The following is a 22,202-nucleotide window of genomic DNA, read 5'->3' on the forward strand; positions in this document are numbered from 1 at the left end:
TGGCAATTTTGCAACAGAAAAGCTTCAAAACCAGACTCCAACGAGAAACTGCTGAGGTTGAATTAATATGCAAACTAGATACCATTAACTTGGGTTCGAATAGAGACTGGGAGTGGCTGGGTCATTACACATATTGAATCTATTTCCTTAAGCTAAGTATCCTCACATCTTCTTGTCAACTGTCTAAATGGGCCATCTTGATTATCACTACAAAAGTGTTTTTTTTTTTCTCCTGCTGATAATAGCTCATCTTAACTAATTAGCCTCTCACAGTTTGTATGGTAACTTCCAACTTATCTCTCTCTGTGTGTGTGTGTGTGTGTGTGTGTGTGTGTATATATATATATATATATATATATATATATATGTTCCATTCTATGCATCCAATGAAATGAGCTGTAGCTCACAAAAGCTTATGCTCTGATAAATTTGTTAGCCTCTAAGGTGCCACAAGTACTCCTGTTCTTTTTGATAATATTGCAAATCCTTTTAAATATTCCCAGATTATTATTTTTAGTTTGGAATTCCAAGTACTTAAAAATGTGATTTATTAGGCACTATTCCTGTTATTCCTATATAGATCAGAGCACCTCTTGGCACTCAGAAATGTGCTGTCTAGTACCAGACTCCGGGTAGAACTGCTTAATATATGAAAATGATAATAATATAGATTACACTTCAGGATAATAACTCCTTAATAATTGCTGATATTTAAAATTTTTCCTAATAAGCTGTCAGTTGTCCTTTGCTAATTAACTGTCACTATGTTTTGGGGTTTTATTGTTTTTTGTTGTTTTTGCATGGAACGATTTTTAATGCATATTTGAGCATGCTTTGTTCTGTTTGAAATCCTGTTTGTCTTAATTACAGTCCAGAAAAAGTTTGGCTTCATTCCCAACCTATGTTGAAGGTAAGCAGTGAAAAATATAATTTTGAATGTATAACACTGTCCATATTATAATAGAATTCTTTTGTACAAGTAAAAATGCAAGAAGTCTATGGACTGTGAAGGTAAATGTTAACTAGGGCTGGGTGAACTTGTTTAGATCAAATATGAACCAATCCAGAACTTGAACCAAACCCCAGAACTATTTTTTTGGAAGTTAGAAAAGCGTAATTATCTTTTATTTTGTAATGTTTCATTAGTGGTCCCAGCCCAGTTCCTAAGGGATGGGTGACAACATCACATAAGGCACCACTGGAATTTTCAGTAATCCATAGCACCTTTCTTGGAATTCACAACACACTGGATGTGCATGGAGGCTGAACTACCCTCTGATGACGAAGGATGGAGGTCAGACTAGATGATCATAATGGTCCCTTTTGGCTTTAAAATAAAGTAAAAACATCAATGGTCTCTCCAGGGTTGAGCTTTATTGGCAGGGCTGTGGTGGTGGTGGGGAATGTCCATTGCCCATGCTGTACCTGTCCAGTGGATAAATAATTTTTTAAAAATTATATATATGAGGTTCACCCATCACTAGAATTAACATAAGCACATTCATACTTGTATGTTCTGTGTGTACACATAAATATTCAGCTGCATGCCATTAAATATAAATAATATAAAGGTAATGATAGCATGGAACAAGCAGGGAAATTCTAAGTTAATTTTGCTACTTTGTCCTTAAAACTCTTGCAGTTGACCTTTTGATTTATATAAAGATGAGAGTTGAAGCCAACTTCAGATTTCTGTCTTGGGATTCCTTGGATTGTTTTCCAATATGTTGTATTTGGAAGGCTGTACAATAGAAATACATTTTACAGAATTTCAGAAAGCTGATTCAGTCTTTGAGGTAGATACTGTAAGTCCTCAGAGTGGGTTTTTTCCATATTCATAAGAAAAATAAAATGTCACTACTTTAAATTTTATGACAATAAAATGTTGATAATTATACAAAAATGAATTCTCGCAGAAGTAAATGCTATGTATATTTTAATTAAATTTGAAACCAGATTTTTCTTTCTTGCATACCGATAAGCAGTGTGTTACATGAAGCTACCTTCGAGATCAAAGAGATTAAAGAGAAAAATCCAGTTCCTAGTAGATGAAATGTCCAAGGGGAGAATATTGCTTCAATTTTAAAGTGATCAGTCTGAAAAACCATAGATCATGTAGATATTATAAGGACTCGTCCTGCAAGGGACTGAGTGCCTCCTGATCAGCATCATAAGCTTGCACTGACACCAATGGGAGTTGAGGTTTCATGGCAACTTGCAGGACCAAGTCAATAGTATGTATTAGCCCAAGCATAAATCCTTGACTTGGCGCATCTAGATTCAGAGCCTATAGCAAAGTGAGTTTCTTTATCTAAATCAAAATTATCCCTCCTGAAGAGATCAATCCCCCCGTATGACTTTTGTGAGTAGGTCTGGCATAAAACTATATACTTTTCAATGTGATGTCACCGATTTTAACTCCACTCTGGGGGAAAAAATCATACCTATAAAATGCTCTGAGGAGATTCCACTGCTCATCGTTCCAATTATGGTCCGTGCTTGAATAATAGAGGTGCTGTTGGTTGATACTGAGTTTATGTTCCTATTGTTCTTTTTATTTTAGACTCTAGCTAAAGATATGATAAGATATGATTATCTTAGTCAAAAACATAAGGATGTTGGATGTAGAGAGAGAGAGAAATGAAAACACTTTGTATTTTTGTAGGAATGAAAATACATTGTTTATTTTGCTCTAGTTAACCTTGCCTCATGGAGCAAACTATTGTGGGAGGCAGGTTGGATGAGCAATTGCGATTTCTACTGTAGAGATGTTGAAAGTACTTTGCTCAGTGTTTTTGTTTGCCTTGATTGAACGTTTTGGTTGTCCTGCCATCATGCTAACTCTAAGTAGCTCAGAGCAGCGTTTATAGCCATCAGATGCAGGCTAAGTAGTGCAAGTGCTGTTTCTCTCCATGGTAAAACATAATTTTGCTCAGCAATTGGTTTTCTGTGTTATAGTTCCTGGACCCTGTGATCCTGAAGACTTAATTGATGGAATTATTTTTGCTGCCAATTACCTTGGCTCCACTCAACTCCTTTCTGACAAAACTCCCTCCAAGAATGTGCGAATGATGCAGGCTCAGGAAGCTGTTAGCAGAATCAAGGTGAGGAATGTATCTTGCTGTTCATGTGATTTGGTGTTTTCCTCCCTTATTGTTACATATTGTTTCAAAGGTTAGGTGCCAGTTTATCCTTTCTTCTGAAAGAGATTCATCTGATCTGTTTAGTCTGGTCTTGGGACTTGAGCAGGAAGGAGGATTCACTGGATAATTTGGTTCAATACGCCTTTCATAGTCTAGTCATCAAAGCTTATGGTGATCTAAATGGTGGTGTAAGTTATATCATAGATGTAAGATGTGAGAAAATAGGTTTAGCTGGAAATTTTATACTGTGTATGCTGCTTTTGCCTATGCTCTAATTTGGCATTCGGTGAAAGTTATGCTACTTTAACAGTCACACCCGTTTTCAGACCACTTCACGCGTAGGCAATCACAGCAGCCAGAATGCTGTAAGAAATAGTTCATGCAACCTCGGACATTAAACCTTGGTGAAAGAATAAATATTGGCCAGGTCACCAGGCTTATTCTCTAATTTGAAACTGAAGATGCCATAAATTCTTTAATTTCCACTTGGCCACCTGAGATGGACAGTTGATTGTCTCATTCTAAGGAAGGTAGTTCTGAAAGTGCAGGACCCTTCTGGTACTAGTCTGCATTGTCAGCACTGGGTATAATCTTAAGTCTCACGTGTGTGGGTGTGTATGTGTATTGTGCCGAGCTTTGTTTCTTAAATACTTTTCTAAAAGGATGCTGTAGTTTTGAGAGACACTTTTTCCACTGCTGCATAATGGTATTTCATATTGCTTACAATAACTCAGTTACCAAAAATCTGATCAGAAAATATATTTTCATCAGTTCAGTATCAAAACGTTCACAGGTCGCTGGTATCCAAAATAATGAACACCCAATACAGGATGTGTTTGATAACGTTGTAAATGGTGCTGGTAGTGCAACTTGTTGTTAAGGTTGCCCAACACTTCCCACAATAAGACTCTGTTTTTAGTTGCTTCTAATTTTGCCAAGATTTACTCACCAGCAGGAGAGTGGGGTGGGGGAAGGTATTTTTTCATGCTTTGTGTGTATATAAAAAGATCTTCTACGCTTTCCACAGTATGCATCCGATGAAGTGAGCTGTAGCTCACGAAAGCTCATGCTCAAATAAATTGGTTAGTCTCTAAGGTGCCACAAGTACTCCTGTTCTTTTCACTTGGGCTGAAATTCTGCCTCAAGCTGAATTTTTTTCTGGAAAACTTCAGCCAAAACTGTTTGATCATTTCTGAGAATGAAGCTAGGGAAAAATATGTTGTTGTGGTCACGTTAAAAAATTCTGGTGACTTCTCTTTGAGAAGCTCTAGTGTCCCTGCTCATGCTTTAGAGTAGGGACTTGAAATTTGGCAGAACAGTGGCCTTTCTGTTCAGTATGAGCCTTTTGCCATCTCTATGAAAGCCCTCCCAAATAGGGCCAAGTTATAAGCCTTTGAAAAATCACAGTTCACACATGCTCAGTAGAAGCTTTGATTTTAACAGCTACAATTTCAGAAGATTTTGTCCTAATTGAGCATGCTTCACCTTCTCACAGTTCCTGTTGCTGATGAGACTCCACTGAGCAATGGAGCATGCCCAAGCCTGGCATGGGCAGGGGATCTGCGGTATGCTTTTCCACCAATCCCTCTTATCAGCAAAGTCCTGTCAAAAGATCAAGAGGGACAAGGCTCGTGTCATCGTGGTCGCCCTGGCGAGGCCTCGCCAACACTGGCATGGGACGCTTATGGACCTAGCCATAGCCACCCCGAGGCTACTGCCCAAATACCTGGATCCCCTGTCTCAGGACCACAGTTGGCTCCTGCACCCGAACCTCACCCTGCTTCACCTCATGGCTTGGCTGCTGCATGGCTAACCCAGAGAAGCAAGCCTGCTCCAGTCAGGTGCTGCAGATTCTCTTGGAAAGTAGGAAGCCCTCAACTAGAGCGACATACCAGGTTAAATGGAAGTGGTTCTCCTGTTAGGCGGTGGAGTGGGGTATCTGTCCAACCCAGTCATCTCTCCAATCCATCCTGGATTACCTGCTCCAGTTGAATAATCAGGGCCTCACTTTCTCCTCCATCAAGCTTCACATGGCAGCATTCCACCGACATGTTCAAGGTTGGTCAGTGTTTTCACATGACATGATGGTCAGGTTCCTGAAGGGCCTGGAAAGGCTCTTCCCGCCGATCAGAGACGGGATTGCAACCTGGTCCTCTCAAGGCTCACCCCTTTGAACCTTTGGCCTCATGCTCCCTCTCTGTGGAAGGTGGCTTTTCTGGTGGTCATTACCTCAGCGAGGGTCTCCAAACTGTGGGCCCTCACGTTGGAGTCACCATATACTGTTTTTACAAAAACAAGGTTCAACTGTGGCCCTATCCAGCCTTTCTGCCCAAGGGGGTGTCCTCCTTCCACATCAACCAGGATGATATCCTCCCAGTGTTCTGTCTTAATCCACAGTCTCTTGCCAGGAGAGGCGGCTACCCGTGTTAGATGTTCGACGTGTGCTGGCTTTCTATCTGGAGCACACCAAACCTTTCCACAGATCGACTCAGCTCTTCGTAACAGTAGTGGAAAGAATGAAAGGCCTTCCTGTATCCTCTCAGAGGATCTTAAACTGGATCATCTCTTGCATATGTACCTGCTGTGAGCTGGCTCAGGCCCAACCGCTGTCGATTGTGAAAGCCCACTCTACCAGAGCGCAAGCATCCTCGGCAGCCTTCCTAGCCCATGTCTCTATCCAGGACATCTGCAGGGCAGCAACGTGGTCTTCAGTGCACATGTTTACCATTCATTATGCCATCACCCAGTAGGCCAGAGACGATGCTGGGTTCAGCAGGGCTGTGTTGCAGTCTACATGTCCGTGAACTCCTACCCACCTCTGGTGGTACTGATTTGGGAGTCCCCTAGAATGGAATGGACGTGAGCAAGCACTCAAAGAAGAAAAGACAGTTTCCTTTTTCTCATAACTGGTGTTCTTTGAGATGTGTTGCTCATGTCCATTCCATAACCCGCCCTCCTTCCCCACTGTCGGAGTTCCCAGCAAGAAGAACCTGAGGGTGGGGGGAGCCAGCAGTGCCCCTTATACCGTGGCATATGCATGCCACTTCAGAGGGCGCTAGAGCCAGTCCGCTACAGATACCACTGAGGGAAAAACTTCTGGCACCGGTGCACGTGGCAAGCTTACACACCTAGAATGGAATGGATATGAGCAACACATCTCGAAGAACACCAGTTACGAGAAAAAGGTAACTGTCGTTTCCTGAGTCTTGCTGTTCCTCTGCTGTGAGCAAATCTCTGTGAAGCCCGCTGAAAAAGTGTGTTTCTAATCCCCCTCTAGCACTAGTCTACACAGAGGATGACAAATTGCTGCTGTTATCTGTTACTCCATGTGCAAAAGTGGCAGAGGTCTGTGTGGTGGATCAAAAGGTTCAACCTTGCATGATGGAATTTCCCTCTCTTTTTTTTTTTCTTTTCAGTTTTGCTTTTTTATAAACCTAGGACATTACGCACACAAACTATGTTAAAAGAACATTATTAAGGTTGCAAAAGTAAGCACTCAAAAGTTAGGAATTGCCAGAAATAAGATTATCTGGGCAACCTTTATTTGCCACCCTTTTGTGTACGCATTATGATTCAGTCTTTATTTATATGATCACATATTACTTTTTCCACAGGACCCCTGCCTCATCCAGTGTTCAGTTTGAATGGTATGTACTTAATGAGCAGCTATTCAATATTTTGTTTTTTCCTTGTTGTTCAGTATATGGCCCTAGGCCTTATTTACTGTATACTATTCAAATTTTTCTCTGAAGACAGAATTAATTTCCTTATAGATTTTTCCATGGCACTGATCCATACAGTATCTTAGTGCTTCACAAACATTATTTAATTCAAAACACCTCTGGGAGATGAAGGGGAGGTATTATTCCCATTTTACAGATGGGGACATGAAGCACAGAGTGATTAAGGTCATAAGTATTCACTAATTGTGGATGTCCAATTTAAGATGCCTTAGGATCTGATTTTTCAGAATACTTTGTTGTTGCAGAAACTTTCATTCAGAGCATCATTCTTATTCCTTCCCACCCTGGGAAACATTATATTTTTACTGCAATTTATGAATGGAAGTGTCACTCCTTGTTCAACAGTGATGTGTCTGGGTTGCTGGTATGGTCCTTTTTCTCCTCTAACCTTCCTCTCAGGACACTTGCCCGCAAATACTGGACAATCTTGGCTGCTTTTCTTAACTGTATTGAGGACCTTGCAGATCTCTTCAAAATCCACAATCTAGCTCCCCAGTCTCCTCTCTGATCCTGCTCCCCTTTTCCCAGGAGCCAGCCAGCCACCCTTCAAATTCAAAACCCTCCAGAGTTCCAAACAAGAAGTCTGGATGGAACTTCTGTTCAGGAGTTCATGCCTATGTGTCTCTCTTCAGCCAGTGGCTTATCTTATTTTTGGCCTTTGTCCCAAGCTTAACCATACTTATTCTATTCCAGCATCTCATTATACAGTTTCAAAGTTAACATAGTTCCTTCTCCACAGGATGTTTTTTTTATTCCCTAGTTCTTAAGTTCTGTATTATAACTAATTTATGAAATGTAAAAATATTACATTTATTAGTGGTTGTCATTTTTAAATAAATAGTTCTGTAGATATATTTGTTTCCTGGTGTTCTTATTCATAATTAAAATACAATATTAACTATGGCTAAATTCTGCCCAATACCCCATACAACCCACTTGGTACTGAGGTACCTATTTGGCTTGGCCATGGTGAACACCAGGCCCGGTATTTGTATGCCAGCAAGTAAATAGGCACACAGTTACTCACTTTGGTGACATTTGCTCCAGTGTAGAGGCCCACATAAAGGCTCTCATTCCATTTAAGACTCACTTAAGACTTTAACATGGGACCGTGGGAACTTTGACAAGCTTTGAAGTGAATTTCAGAAACTATTGGCTACTTGTACAGAGGACTGACCCGCAGGGAACATATTACACCAGCGCCCGTATGGCTACTCTGGCTCCCTTTTTATTTTTAGGTGAAATTTAAAGTGGTGATGTTAATCTATATAAAGCCCTAAGTAGTTTTGGGTCTGAGATTCCTTAGAAATATTTTATCTTCCCTGGCTCTTGCCATGAAATCCTGGCTCGTTTGTAAATTCTCTGTGACAGATGACCCACCTGAATCTCTGCTGCCTATTTCTTTTGTGGTCATGGAAGGATTTGGCCCAAAATTTTGAAGCGTCATTTAGAAACTGTTGTTAGTGTGTGTCCTGCTCCTCGTTCCTTTTATAGCACTGACAGGTTTAGTGCAGTAAAGTGTTATGTGCACACACCGATACCAGACAGACAAAACAGCTTTTTAAAGATTTGATTAAAGTAGAAAGGCAAATGCATTTTGAACATCCTGTAGTTAACCTACATCCAGAATCTCCTGATGTCTTTTCCTGTTAAAAAGTGTAACAAAAATTGTGAATTGATAGGCTATTTTTTTAAAAACTCAAGTGCCTGAAGCTAGGAACATAAATAAACGGCCTGATTTTTCAAAGGTGCTGAGCTCATGGAGCTCCCATTGAAGTCAGTGCCTTGCTTCAGGATCCCAGGTCTGAAAATGTTTTTTTGTTTAATGACCATTGATAAAGTTTTCCTGTAGTAGAGAGAGATGGCTTTTGACCACACATTTTCTCAGCTTGTCCTTAGATAGATTTTGCAGATCTCAGACACACTTCTGCTTTGCTCATGTACCTTTCTTGTTATATATAGAAATAATTTCCCCCCAGGCTTTTTCCCTGCTAAGTTCAGTCAGGTTATACCATTGCATTGCTTTAAAGATATTCATCTTAACTTTGGTGACCTGGTGAGGTTGTTCCTATTTTACACTTAAAGGCACTTTTCCATTTACTCTTGTCCAGCAATGGTCCATCATCTTATGATTACACAGAATGAAATATGGATTCATAGAGTATCTTTAATAATACAGAAAACCTCTGTCTAGATATAAAGAACAGGAATTACACTGAAGTCATCCATTTGAACATCTGGTTGACTAGGGGAGATTTTTAGAACAAAAATTATTTTAAAAGTATATTTAGTATTAATGAAAGGTAATGGGGAGACAACTCTGGAGAACAAAGTCTATTTATTCATAGTACAAAGGCAACATGAGGGGCTCTGATACAAGTGGTGAGCACAGCATAGATGCTTGAGTAGGTAAATGGAATGTGAGCTGGTACAGTGAAAACCTCCCCTTGTTATCCTGACCTGGGAGAACCACTTCTAGTGATGATAGGTCAGTTCAGTCCCTGTGGGGAAAATTCATCTTCATGTACCAGGCCTATGCACAACTTAAGCCCTCAAAATAGAGCTTGGATGGAACTTAAGTGATACCCAGACCTTTGTAAAAAAATAAATGGACAAAAATCTGACATCAAGAATCATAACATTCAAAAACCAGTAGGAGAACACTTCAACCTCTCTGGCCACTCAGTAAAAGACTTAAGGGTGGCAATTCTGCAGCAGAAAAGCTTCAGAAACAGACTCCAACGAGAAACTGCTGAGGTTGAATTAATATGCAAACTAGATACCATTAACTTGGGTTTGAATAGAGACTGGGAGTGGCTGGGTCATTACACATATTGAATCTATTTCCACACGTTAAGTATCCTCACACCTTCTTGTCAACTGTCTAAATGAGCCATCTTGATTATCACTACAAAAGTGTTTTTTTTTCTCCTGCTAATAATAGCTCATCTTAATTAATTAGCCTCTTACAGTTTGTATGGCAAATTCCACCTTCTCTGTATATGTGTGTGTGTGTGTATATAAGATATATATAATCTTCTTACTATATGTTCCATTCAATGCATCCGATGAAGTGGGCTGTAGCCCACGAAAGCTTATGCTCTAATAAATTCGTTAGTCTCTAAGGTGCCACAAGTACTCCTGGGGTTGTTTTTTTTTGTGGATACAGACTAACACGGCTGCTACTCTTAAACCAGACCTTGTGTGGGCCCTCTGCACAAGGATGAATTTCACTCTGTTCATTAGTTTGCACATCACTTTGAGACTAAGATGCATTATATAAATGCTAAGAATTATTATTAATTCTTTGCTGAGACTGCCACAAAGGTAGTTTCAGCAAGATGGTGGTTTTTGTGATGCAGACAGCTGTCCACTGAACTGGGTGAGACCATCAAGTAATAATTTTGTTGACCTCTGAATCTAAAGGTCCAGTTATGCAAAACCTTACTAATAGTCAATGAGAGCTATTCACAGAACTAAAACTACAGCAGGTGGTGTATTCAGGATTTGGCCTTTGTTAGCCAAGACTTTCGTTCATTACCAGAATGAGATAGAATTGACTGTGCGACCTAAGAGTTGAAAGGTTCTGTTAGTCCCTTTACTAATCTCCGGAGCTAGCCATCCTCCCAACCTAAGCAGATTTTAATTGTTGTTAACATCTGGACTAAGAGGATGAATCTCACAGCCTGGAGAAAAAACAGTGATTAATTTAGATTTCACCAGCAGATTTGATCTGTGTAGGAGGCCTGCACTTTTTTGAATACCAGTTGACCCCATTACTGAAAGGCATTGACACAATCCATATCTGAGGATTGTTTAAAAGCCTACCCATTATTATTATTTAAGTGCCATCAGTGTGCTTACAAGACATAAGAAGATGCAGTCTCTGGCACAAATAATTAACAATCTGCAATAGATACAGTGTTTATTAAAATGTGTACAGATATTGGTAGTCACTATAGCAGCAAAATGTGTCTTTCTTTTAAAAATAATGGTAATTAATTTTTTTTAATTGTAAACAAATCATAAATAGACCAAATACATCTCAATCAAATGAAATACTTAGGCCTTGTCTGTCTTCAGTGTATTTATTAAAGAATATTAAGTTTAGACTAAGGTTGTCTTATATTTTACTCATAATGGTGTGAAAAGAACCGCTTGACTAATGTAGCTAGAATTATTTGTATAGTATGACTGAGCTTGTCTGATACTGTTTCTTGCATAAAAGGCATATTGGTGTTAGTTTTCATGGACTTTTTCCCTTTATTTAACAGCTACAGATTCCAGCCCCTTTCATGTTCACCTTCTCTGGAGTGTTAATCATTTCTTAAACATGAATGTGTATTCTAAGCCATTACATTAGGGTTTTGTTAAATGTTTGAAAATAGTATTCCAAGAAGGTCAAATAAGACAGCGGTCCTGATGCTGCTTCCATTAAGTCAAGAACAGAATCACAAATTGCATAAGAGGTTGCTCTGGCTCACCTTTCACGTACCATATCTGCATTACCTAGTTCTGACTCAAGCAGTTTTTTTTTTCATTTCCCTTTGTGACAGGCATACTGCTTTTGTGAGACCTAGTGCCCTGTAGTATTGAAAAATTTTGACTGCAAAGAAGCTATGTTTTTGAACACAGTTAGAAAAATATGCCAACTTGAGGCATTATTTTAAGGTTTTTTCTATTTATGCAGCCGTTACTATTTCAGAGTAGTTTTATTTTCTCTGAATGCCAGTGACAATACTTTAGTGTAAAGATTTCAGCATGATCCTGTTCACATTGCCACTAGCAGTAGTTTACATTTACCAGACTTGAATATGTTTTATAATCGGTAAAGGGTTACTGCAAGTGATGCTGAAATGTTTGATTTCGTTTGTAACTAAAGAGCAACATTTCAGTATCAGCTGCTACTTTCAGATTGGTTTAAAGCGCAACCTGCAGAGTTAATGTGTGAGCACCAGTGACAAATGTTCAGTGCATCTGTGATTCCAAGTTCCTGTTCTATGGGCCTAATAGCTATTAGTAATGTATTTATAGATAAAGCCTGGCATAATAGACCACACAGCACACACATTAAGTTAATTACATGTTACTACTGGAACTAAAATGGAAGTCTGCCAGCAAGGTGAGTATCATACTTGTCCAATAAGCAAGTCCACAAGATAAGTCACCAGAGTCTGTGGATTTTTTTTTTTTTAAACTACATTCGGAGTTATTTGCAGAAGATTTATAAGTGCTTGATAATGGAGTGACAAGAATTATGATTATCGCTGTCTCTCATTGGTAGCCGATAGAATCTCTTTTGATATTGAACACTTACATAGTAATACAGTAAAAAGCTCCACGACAGCAGCCCATTTACAGGTGGATCATCTGGAGAGTACGCACCCCTACCCAGGGAAGATGTTTGGGTATATGCGAGAGGCATGGAAAATGTCCTTGTGCAATTGGCATGGGGAATTGTGGTCCCCAAATGCCTGAGTCTAATCTTAGTAAGCACATGGGTGTGTATGCATTGGGGCAGATTGGTTGTTTAATTAAATGTTTTTGTCATTTTGGGTTTTTTAGGATCATTTAACATTTTTGACATTTTTTCCCTTTATAAGTCTCTGCGTACATGCAAAATTGTTAAGTAACCTGAATCTAAGACCTTAAGATCTGAGAGAGTTTGAATATTAAGGCTCTGATTCTTCTCTCACTTATACCAGTTCTGCACTTGTGTTACTCCAGTGATTTGAAAAGAGAGACGAGTGATTTGTACGAATGTAAATGAGAGCAGAATCTTGCCCTATGTTTTTAAACTTAGCTGTCTTTTTTTTTTAAATTAAATAAAAGTAATCCTTATTCTTTCTCTCTCTTTTCTGGTGCAGGTTTACTTTTTAAAACCTATTGTGTTAAACGTGAAACTCTTTTTTTTAACCAGAACGAAAGAGAGAAATCCAACCAGAGACTAACCTAGACCAGTTACTAGACAAATCCTGGACATTAGTGTGTAGATCCCTGCTTGACTTGAGTCTCTGCAAATTCTTCTCTAACCATTCTCCTATCTCTGTTTATTCCATGCTAAGCAGATGGCCCAGAAATTAGCCAAAAGCAGGAAGAAGGTGCAGTACAACCTCCATCAGCTTGATGTTATGCCTGTTTATTTTTATTTTTATTCTATTTTTTGCCTTTCTTACTTTTGATTTTGTGTTTTTATTTTCTGCATCCAGCAAGTTTTTGTTCAGGTTTATTTCAGAGTCACCACACAAGTTGACATTTCCCAAAGATCAGTTGCCTGGTTGGCCATTTTTTGTTGCTTATCATTAGCCATTTCATGTTAGAACGAGGGTAAATATTGGATTTATCAAATGTAAACAGACCGAACCCAGAAATACCTACCAAATAAACAGGAATGACATGGTAAAGGTTTTAATTCTATAAAATGGCATATTAAAAAGAAATGACTTATTTTATCCCTCTCTAAAGACTATTTTTGGTTAACTTATAGATGTGTCAAATTGCTGGATGCAAAAAAAAAAGTTTACATATGTACACTCACTTTATACATTGAGATTACTAAAATATGAGTCAATTTTGTTCATGGAGTTCTTAGGTGTCGTGGAACAAATCTGATGCATTTTAAAGTGCAAGCATTTGCTCTATATGTTTACAAATGTACATCTTCTGGAGTGGGTTAGTGCTTTAATATTCTGTTGTCTGACCATAAAGACCCTCTTACCAGAACTGCATTATAATTGCTTAATCTGCACCTGATGTGTACATTTTTTCTCACTAGCCTGAGCAGTCACTGTAATAATTAGAATCCTGTAGAAATCCTGCAGGCAAGAATTGCCCTTAGTCCTGTACATTGCTCATGCGAAAAGCCTTTTTTAATATGGCATTCATGTTAAAATGAAAATCATTTTGATTTCCATGGAATGATTATACAGTTCATGCTGCAGTGGGTTATAACTTCATTTGATCAGAAAGAGGGTAGGGAGTTTGAATGGAATTAACAGTTTTATAAATAATACTGAATCTAACACACTTTCATCCCTATATATAGTTTCCATATCTTTGTGTTTATCTTTAGCTTCTGCAATTTAATACTCTGTTTTGCATTGCTGTTCTGGTGACTGTGTCTTGATGCGCCCCTGTTTGTGATCTAACATCATTATTAAGGCTGTTCTCTGATGCATTTGCTGACTCTAATCCATTTTATTTGCAGGCCCCAGAAGGTGAATCTCAGCCCATGACTGAGGTGGACCTCTTTATCTCTACGCAGAGAATAAAAGTGTTGAATGCAGACACACAGGTATAGGCAAAGATGTGCCCTTGTCAGGGTTGGACCTTGTCAATATTGTAGTAGTGGTTCACTCTCTATTGAACTGTTATTGAAAGGTATCACAGTACAGCATTTCAGATAGTCTAGTGCCATTAATATGTCTGTTCTCAGTGTCTCTCAGATATTTTTCACTATAATGCTTAGACAGTTTGGCTGAGGTAGCTAATTCCAAGTCCTTAATCCTCTGTGTAGTGCATGTTCAAACCCTCTGATCTGGGTCTTTGTATTTGGAGTTCTTTTACCCAGTAAATATAATAGCCATTAATTTTTTCTTAATGGGAATTTCAGTTCATTTGGTGGAACTGACACCTGCCAGTTGTTCTTACATTGTTAGTATCTATTTACATGATGCCAAAAGCATGCTAAGCATTTGCTCAAAGCGAGCACTAATCTCAGGATTTCTCTTCCTCAGGAAACTATGATGGATCATCCTCTGAGGACCATTTCCTACATTGCTGATATAGGAAATATCGTTGTGCTGATGGCTCGGCGGCGAATGCCTCGATCTAATTCCCAGGACAATGTGGAGGCATCTCACCCCTCTCAGGATGGGAAGAGGCAATACAAAATGATTTGCCATGTCTTTGAATCTGAGGATGTAAGGAGCTATTTTATTTCGTTACTTTGTTATGCTTGAGAATATGATACCCATTTGTCAGGATAGGATTGAAGTCTGTGGTTGATGGTCCTGTTTGATTTTTAGTTACATAAAAAGAATTCATCTAAAAAGAGGCACTTTTCTGCCTTTTGCATATTGGGTCCTTTTTGGTTGGTTGTCATTATTAAATAAGAAACTGCATTTAGAAACACAGATTTTCATTTTATGTGTTTTAGTTTTGTTCTTAATGTAATACCTTTAACAGACATTGAAGGGCAAATATTGGCTGCTGTCACAGCTAGTTTCACCAGCTGAGGATCTGCCCCTGAGAGTCAGCATCTGTCACAGTAACTTGTTTCCAGGGGGACTTGTACCCATGAACATTGCTGCTAGGATCATAAATGCATGTCATAAGGATTATGCAGCTAGGCCTTTCTTGTCCTTGAGGATGCTGCAGTTGGAAGGATACGCTGAAAGCATTTTAGGAAACCCAGTCAGTGATGTAATATATGTATACTTCTGAAGTGGCCTGCATGCAGATACCTCCAAGCAGACACCTGTAGTGGCAGGGTATATACCTTGTCCATACTTATTCAATTTATGAAAATCTCAGTTGAATTTGTAGATTCAGGACCCGAGTCAACATTGTGCTTTACGCTGCTTTGAAAGATGCAAAGCATCTGTAAACCCATTTTAAGTTAGCCAATTAAACTGGGTCCATGACACTGTGAGGACTGTAGAAGGCAGGTTCTGTGGTCCACCACTAGGTGGCATACTAAGTTGTCTCTGTTATCTACCATTGCGTCCTCGCTGTTCTAGGCCCTAACATCTGGGGAAGATACATCAGTCCACACAATTCTCCAATTTTATGTAATTTTTTTAACTATGCTAAATAACTAAAGAAAAAATGTAAAATAAAATTAAACACATGGGCAAATCAAATTTAAAATAAAATTTATTAATATCAAATAATAAATTAATCTTGTTATCATGTTAATACTGAATAAGATAATGATTTTGTGAACTTTATCTAGGAATATGGGAAGTCAGCATATCTTGTTTAGCTGTCAGCCTGCAGAATAATAAGGTATTTTCAATTTCAGTGGCAACTGATAAACTTATTTCAGTCAGATGACTGCTACAGGGAGGGTCAGATCACTCCTACATTGAAATTAATGTTTAGACTACAGCTCTTCTGCTAGTTAACGTAGCCTGCCCAAATGATGAGTGGTTAGGTGATGATCTATTTATTTTCCCTGCCCCCTGAACATAGGTTTATAGAGACTTTCCAAAACAATTCAGAATAACACAGCTGGTTACATTTAGGTGAAAATAACACCTCCCAACCCTTATAATGTATGTGTGTGAGATCTTTTAGACAGCAAAGTTATTTAAACCAAGGTCTGTTTTTAGGTCTTTGAGAAACTATTCCATAGGCACCACTCTCAGATAAATTCTGTGGGTTCTGTCCACATGCACAGACCTGCTACCAGTCACCTGCTAGAGTTAAAAAGAAAGACAAGTGCAAGAATGCTGAGGTAGAGGCATTCCTCTACTAATGAAAATCGGAAAAAGAAAAACAAACAAAGGTGATACTTATACAGGATGGCTGTTGTGACTCTTGTGATTTGCTTCAACTCCAGGAAACTGGTATATGGTTGAAAAAAGTTCAGTCAGTGGCTTTCTCTGCTCATCTGGTTGTCAATTGGACTTGCTGGCTGGTTATAGGCTGCTTGCTTATAGATGTCAAAAACATAGATGTTGAGCATTTCTAGACTTGTAGCCCACATTGACCAACTGAGGGCAGAGGAAGCATAGGTCTCTTTATCAGGCATGGTGGCATCACATGGCAAGAGGACAGAAGCAATTTTTCTTTTCCTTCAGCTTATGAAGGTGGTGATGACCAGGCTGGCTGCTACCCCTTAGAGCTACTTTTTAGGAGTTTGTTGGCAAATCAGAATGGGGCACTCCCCTTCTGAAGTTACAAGTGTCACCTAATGAGGTTTAATTAAGTCACATTTATGCAGATCATGATCATCCCCCCATGAGTAAATGTTGGCTTGGAAAGTCCTAAATGTCAGGAGATGAAAAACATATCAGCAGTCAGTCAGTCAGGTGGTCTGACAGTATTTTGAGACATTTGAGGAGACATGATCAATGGTTTTGGGTTACATGACATTATTTCAACCATTCTGCAAAATTTCTGATTAAGAATTCAAAATAAATTGGAAAAAATACAGAGCTAGCAAAAAATCGTAACTTTATCTATTAGAAGTAAAGAGCCCTGACGCTCCACAGGGTATATTATCTTAATCTTGTGTCTGTTTGTGTGTATTATAATCTCATTTTCTCTTCTCCAGAAAGACAGTTAGGTAGCCCCATAAGCGTTTAGTTTTAGAATGATCTTACTCTACCCAACAGCTAACTGGCAATCATTACATCATCAAACACTGGGATGCTGGCCAAAACTTGTCCCTGCTTTAAATTGCCCTAATCTGTTGAGGAATATAACGTGCAAATCCTAGAGAGACTGACATGTTCAAGCAATAATCACAAGAAACTATGTGACTCTTTCTGCTGCTTCTGCAGGAGCAATTAACTAACATAATTTCTTCCAAATTTATAGTACTATGGTCTACGAACTCTGTGCCCAAACAATTAAAGTGGTGTTTTAATTTCAGCTCCATTAAACACAGGAAGATGGGGAATTAAATACTTAAATGGAAAAGGACAATCGATAGGGAAAGAGTTTATTTTTGAGTTTCTAATAAGATATTTTAAGCAATGGAGACTAAATTATTGATAATGGAACAAATTTTCAAAAGATCTCAGTGCTAGATTCCCAGCTACTCAGCATCTACAGTTGGGGCCAGATTTTCAAAAGAGCTCAGTGCCCAAAATCTATCAATTTATTTTGGTGCTTAAATGAGAGTTGAACTCTTATGAAAATGTGGCCCAACATACTTGTGTGCGCACGCGTGTGTAATTGTGACCACATCCTCTTAAGTGCCAGTGATCATCTGTTGTCATCAATGAGATCTGCACCAGTTTGAGAGTAGTTTAATATAGTCAGTCTTTATCAGATGGACAATAGTTAGCAGATACAAATATAAACAGGGTGACTTCAAAGGAAAAAAGGAGGAACAAATATTCTTTTAAGAGTCATATTTTTCCTATAGGTGTGTTCATGTAATGCTGGCTTGGAAGAGAATGATGATACTGCTTGTGGCTAAAGGGCAGAGAGCCCAGTTATTGTGCCCTATGTTACCCAATAGGCATCCAAGACAGCTAATGTAATATAGTGTTCTTGTTCTCCAGCCTAATTGTCAAACAATGAAGGAAGGATTTCTTTGTGTTTACTTCAGCAGTTCTCATCAGTGAAAGGAAGGCCCACTACTCTTCCTTTAAAGTTGTAACAGCTTGCTTTGCTGAATTAAATAATCGTATAGGTCGAGGATAAGATTGTTGTGGATTTTTTGTTGTTGCTTTTGTGTGTGTGTGTGTGTGTGTGTGTGAGTAATTTTTGTCCAGTGCCTAGAGCTTGGGATAGAGGTTCTTTTTATTCACACAGAAATCAAAATAAACTAATACAGGACAAGTTGGAACCTGGTCTTTAGTGTTATAAATGATATTAAAGGAAAAAAAACTGGAATTGATTGAAGTGGCTTATTAATATGGGGGAACTATTTACAGCATGATCATAACTTCAAGCGTCAGCGAACAAGACCATCAGCAATGCTATGTATTTGATATTTTCCTTTCCTTTTTGGGGGAACTGCTGCAGGCACAGCTGATTGCACAATCCATAGGTCAAGCATTTAGTGTGGCCTACCAGGAATTCCTGAGGGCAAATGGAATAAATCCAGAAGACCTAAGCCAGAAGGAGTACAGTGACCTGCTCAACACCCAAGACATGTACAATGATGACCTCATTCACTTTTCCAAGTCTGAAAACTGCAAAGACGTATGTCCCAGTCTTCTGATTATAGTAGCATTAGGCTGGTCTGTCCCAAATGCAAGCTAATACTGGGAGCAATTAGAAAGCCATTAGCGTTTCCCATAAATGACTTTCTTCAGGTCAGCCTAGAGCACTCTTCTCCCCGGTAAGACACTCAGTGGCAATTCTGTTTGAAGAGTGAACAGGGAACCCGGAGGTTCATCAGTGTTACAGTGATTTGCCATCTGTTTTGTGCTGTTTTACCAGACAATTTTCAAATATGTGGGACACTGCACATCAGTAAAAGGAACTTAAAACAAGCTGTTGATTTAACAAATAACATACGTTTTATGGAGACATTAGGGTTGGTGAACGCATTTGTCTCCAGGTTTGTTTTAAAGCAGTATATTTTTTTGCTTGTTTTATTAATAAAGATGAACCAGTGTACCATTGCAGTGTATAGGGTATGTAATCCAGTCTCCAGCACATTCTCACTGTTGTAGTCCTGCCTGCACCACCCCATCACCACCACCTCCTGTGAGGCCCTGGGGTCTACGTGGTCAGACCTAGTGGCTGGAGTGGTGGTCGAAGCTGGTCGTAGGGTCGGGAAAGAGCTGAGGACAGCACTGAAACTGAAGATAGTCCATGGGTCAGAGTCCATAGACAAGCCAAATCAGGATCGTACTCAGAATCAGGAAGCAGGCCAAAGATTGAAGCTGGGTGGAGTCAGTCCAGGGACCTGGGGGTCAGGAGTCGGGGGCAGGGCTAGAGCAGGGTCAGGAGCGAGCTGGAGCAGCCTCAGGACAGGGCATGGACAAAGCAGGGGGCAGGAACCAGCACAGGGATAGGATCGGATCGAGGGCAGGCTTGACTAACTTGCTGTGAAGCTGAAATACCTGTGCCTTGGGGCTATCTGATCTGGGCCCTGGTGGGGAATAGGCTGCTGCAGCATGCCAGAGGGTTGAGTCACTGCAGGTTCTGCTGGAGGGGTGAGTAACTAGCTGATCATTAATATGTTGACTTATTTCATGCTAGAAATAAATTAGAAATTTGTTAACACATCTGTTTCATTGTTTTTGCCTTGGAGTGAGAAAGAAACAGAGGTTGTGTGTGTTTCTGTATTGGTGTCTATGTGTTATCGGGGTAGGCAAACTTTTTGACCCGAGGGCCACATCTGGGTATGGAAATTGTGTGGTGGGCCATGAATGCTCACAAAATTGGGGGTTGCGGTACGGAAGGGGGATGAGGGCTCTGGCTGGGGGAGCGGGCTCTGGGGTGGAACCAGAAATGAGGAGTTCAGGATGTGGGAGGGGGCTCTGGGCTGGGGCAGAGGGTTGGGGTGTGTGGGGGGGGCAGAGGGTTCTGGCTGGGGGGGGCAGGCTCTGGGATGGGGCTGGAGATGAGGGGTTGGGGGTGCATGAGGGTGTTCCGGGCTGGGACCGAGGGGTTTGGCAGGCAGGAGGGAGATCAAGGCTGGGGCACAGGGTTGGAGTGTGGGAGGGGGTCAGGTTGCAGGCTCCTGGTGGCACTTACCTCAAGCAGTTCCCAGAAGCAGCAGCATGTTCCGACTCTGGCTCCTATGTGGAGGCGCAGCCAGGCGGCTCTGCGCACTGCCCTGTCCGTAGGTGCCGCCCCTGCAACTCCCATTGGCCGTAGTTCCCTGCCAAAGGGAGCTGCGGAAGCAGTGCTTGGGGTGGGGGCAGTGTGCGGAGCCCCCTGGCTGCTCCTATGCATAGGAGCCAGAGGAGGGACATGCCTCTGCTTCCGGGAGCTGCGTGGAGCCATGGCACATGCAGAGCGGGGCAAGACCCCGACCCTGTTCCCTAGCTGGAGTGGGACAAGCCCCTCTCCCTGATGGGAGCTCAAGGGCTGGATTATAATGTCTGAAGGGCCGGATGCAGCCCCTGGGCTGTAGTTTGCCCACCCCTGATATTTATGTATGTGTCCACACAGGCTGTATTCTGTAGCTGAGAATAATATCAGTTTGAAACGATATTTCTATCTCCTAATTCAGGTTTACATTGAAAAGCAAAAGGGAGAAATTCTAGGTGTCGTGATTGTGGAATCTGGCTGGGGATCCATCTTGCCCACAGTTATTATAGCCAACATGATGCATGGAGGACCAGCAGAGAAGTCGGGAAAGCTGAACATAGGAGATCAGATCATGTCAATTAATGGTACCAGCTTAGTCGGCTTACCACTCTCAACGTGCCAGAGTATTATAAAGGTACAGGGAATGTTCTTAAATGTTACACATTTAAAAACTGTATGGGAATAGTGGAAGACAATAAAGATGTATATTAAAGACGTTCTCTAAAAACACTCATAATTTGCATTTGTATAGCAATTTGTATCCGATGATCTCAAAGCACTTTGCAAAGTCTAATTAATAAAGCCTTGTAGGCCCCTGTGAGGTGGGAAATATTAATATCATCCCCATTTTACAGAGGGTGAAATGAAAATGCAGAGCTTTGACTTGTGTAAGTTCACACAAGATGTCTATGGTGAGCTGAGAATAGAAGCTTGGCTCCCCCACAGTCCTGGGCCTTAATCACAAGACCATCTTTGCCACCCTGGCCTTACTTTGTGTTTCATCATTCACAAAGTGCAAAACTATTCAGAGAAAAAGGGCCAGATCTTGAAGCCATATCTCAGTCTTGAGCAAAACTTCCATTGAGGTCAACTGGAGCCTAGCTTCAGTAAGGACTGAAGAAAAGGATCTTTGAATTTGACCCAGAGTGCTAAGACTGATAAAACAAATGTAGTAATTGGATAATTTATATTTTTAAATTGTAAAACATGTTTGTCTTCTACATGATTATGGCATTAACTTGTGAATATTTTGAAGTGTACATTTTTATTTCAACCTAGTAACGCTATGGGACATTTAATTGGGACAAGTTTCCTCTAATTTACATGAGTATGTGATTGCAAAAAGCAGGCATGTCAAGTGGAAAAGAAGAACTTCTGGAGTAGCTGCAATTTATAAGAGAACGGGTATTTAATGATTTCTGTTTCATGGAAAGAAAACGCTGCATCCATTGAGAATGTCATAGACACAACTAAATTGAAACAAATAGCTACCCTACAACTTGCTGCACCACATGGTTTGTAGGTCACATACTGAAATGGTACATCTGACATCGATAAATTCTTCTGTAAAACAACCCAGCAAAATGCAGAGTAAAGTTGGATTTATAGTCCTTTTTGCTGAGTTCTTGCCAGGAGATTTTCTTTAGATTGTTTTGAAATAAAATTATTTTGTCTAGTAGTTCACAAAATAAATGTCTGTGTGCCCCTTCCAAATTGTGTGTAGGCTGTGGTTGGTTTCTTAGCGCTTGAACTAAAAAATTGCTACAAAGATTTAAAATATGTGTATCTGAAAATACACAGTCTAGCACGTGAACATTTAATGTGTTCTGACCATTACTCCTTGTCTGAGTGTAATACAGTCAAA

The 22,202-nt window shown here is 40.0% G+C and overlaps 1 protein-coding gene across 3 annotated transcripts in view; it reads left to right on the forward strand.

Moving 5' to 3' along the window:
• Positions 1 to 22,202, forward strand: part of APBA1 (amyloid beta precursor protein binding family A member 1) — a 53,218-nt gene that overhangs the window by 22,320 nt on the left and 8,696 nt on the right. For 2 of the 3 annotated variants that reach the window (XR_007356928.1, XM_048851816.2), the window contains exons 3-9: positions 871 to 910; positions 2,959 to 3,104; positions 12,955 to 12,987; positions 14,094 to 14,180; positions 14,623 to 14,808; positions 18,593 to 18,772; positions 20,760 to 20,972. Coding sequence is in view for 2 of the 3 variants with exons in the window: in XM_048851816.2 (XP_048707773.1) it covers positions 871 to 910; positions 2,959 to 3,104; positions 12,955 to 12,987; positions 14,094 to 14,180; positions 14,623 to 14,808; positions 18,593 to 18,772; positions 20,760 to 20,972 (885 nt within the window). In the remaining variant the exon portion in view is untranslated. The remainder of the gene's footprint in view (positions 1 to 870; positions 911 to 2,958; positions 3,105 to 12,954; positions 12,988 to 14,093; positions 14,181 to 14,622; positions 14,809 to 18,592; positions 18,773 to 20,759; positions 20,973 to 22,202) is intronic. The other variant, XM_048851817.2, reaches the window with a different exon arrangement.

This window comes from Caretta caretta, chromosome 5 (genome assembly GCF_965140235.1).
Source record: "Caretta caretta isolate rCarCar2 chromosome 5, rCarCar1.hap1, whole genome shotgun sequence".
NCBI classification, from domain to species: Eukaryota; Metazoa; Chordata; order Testudines; family Cheloniidae; genus Caretta; species Caretta caretta.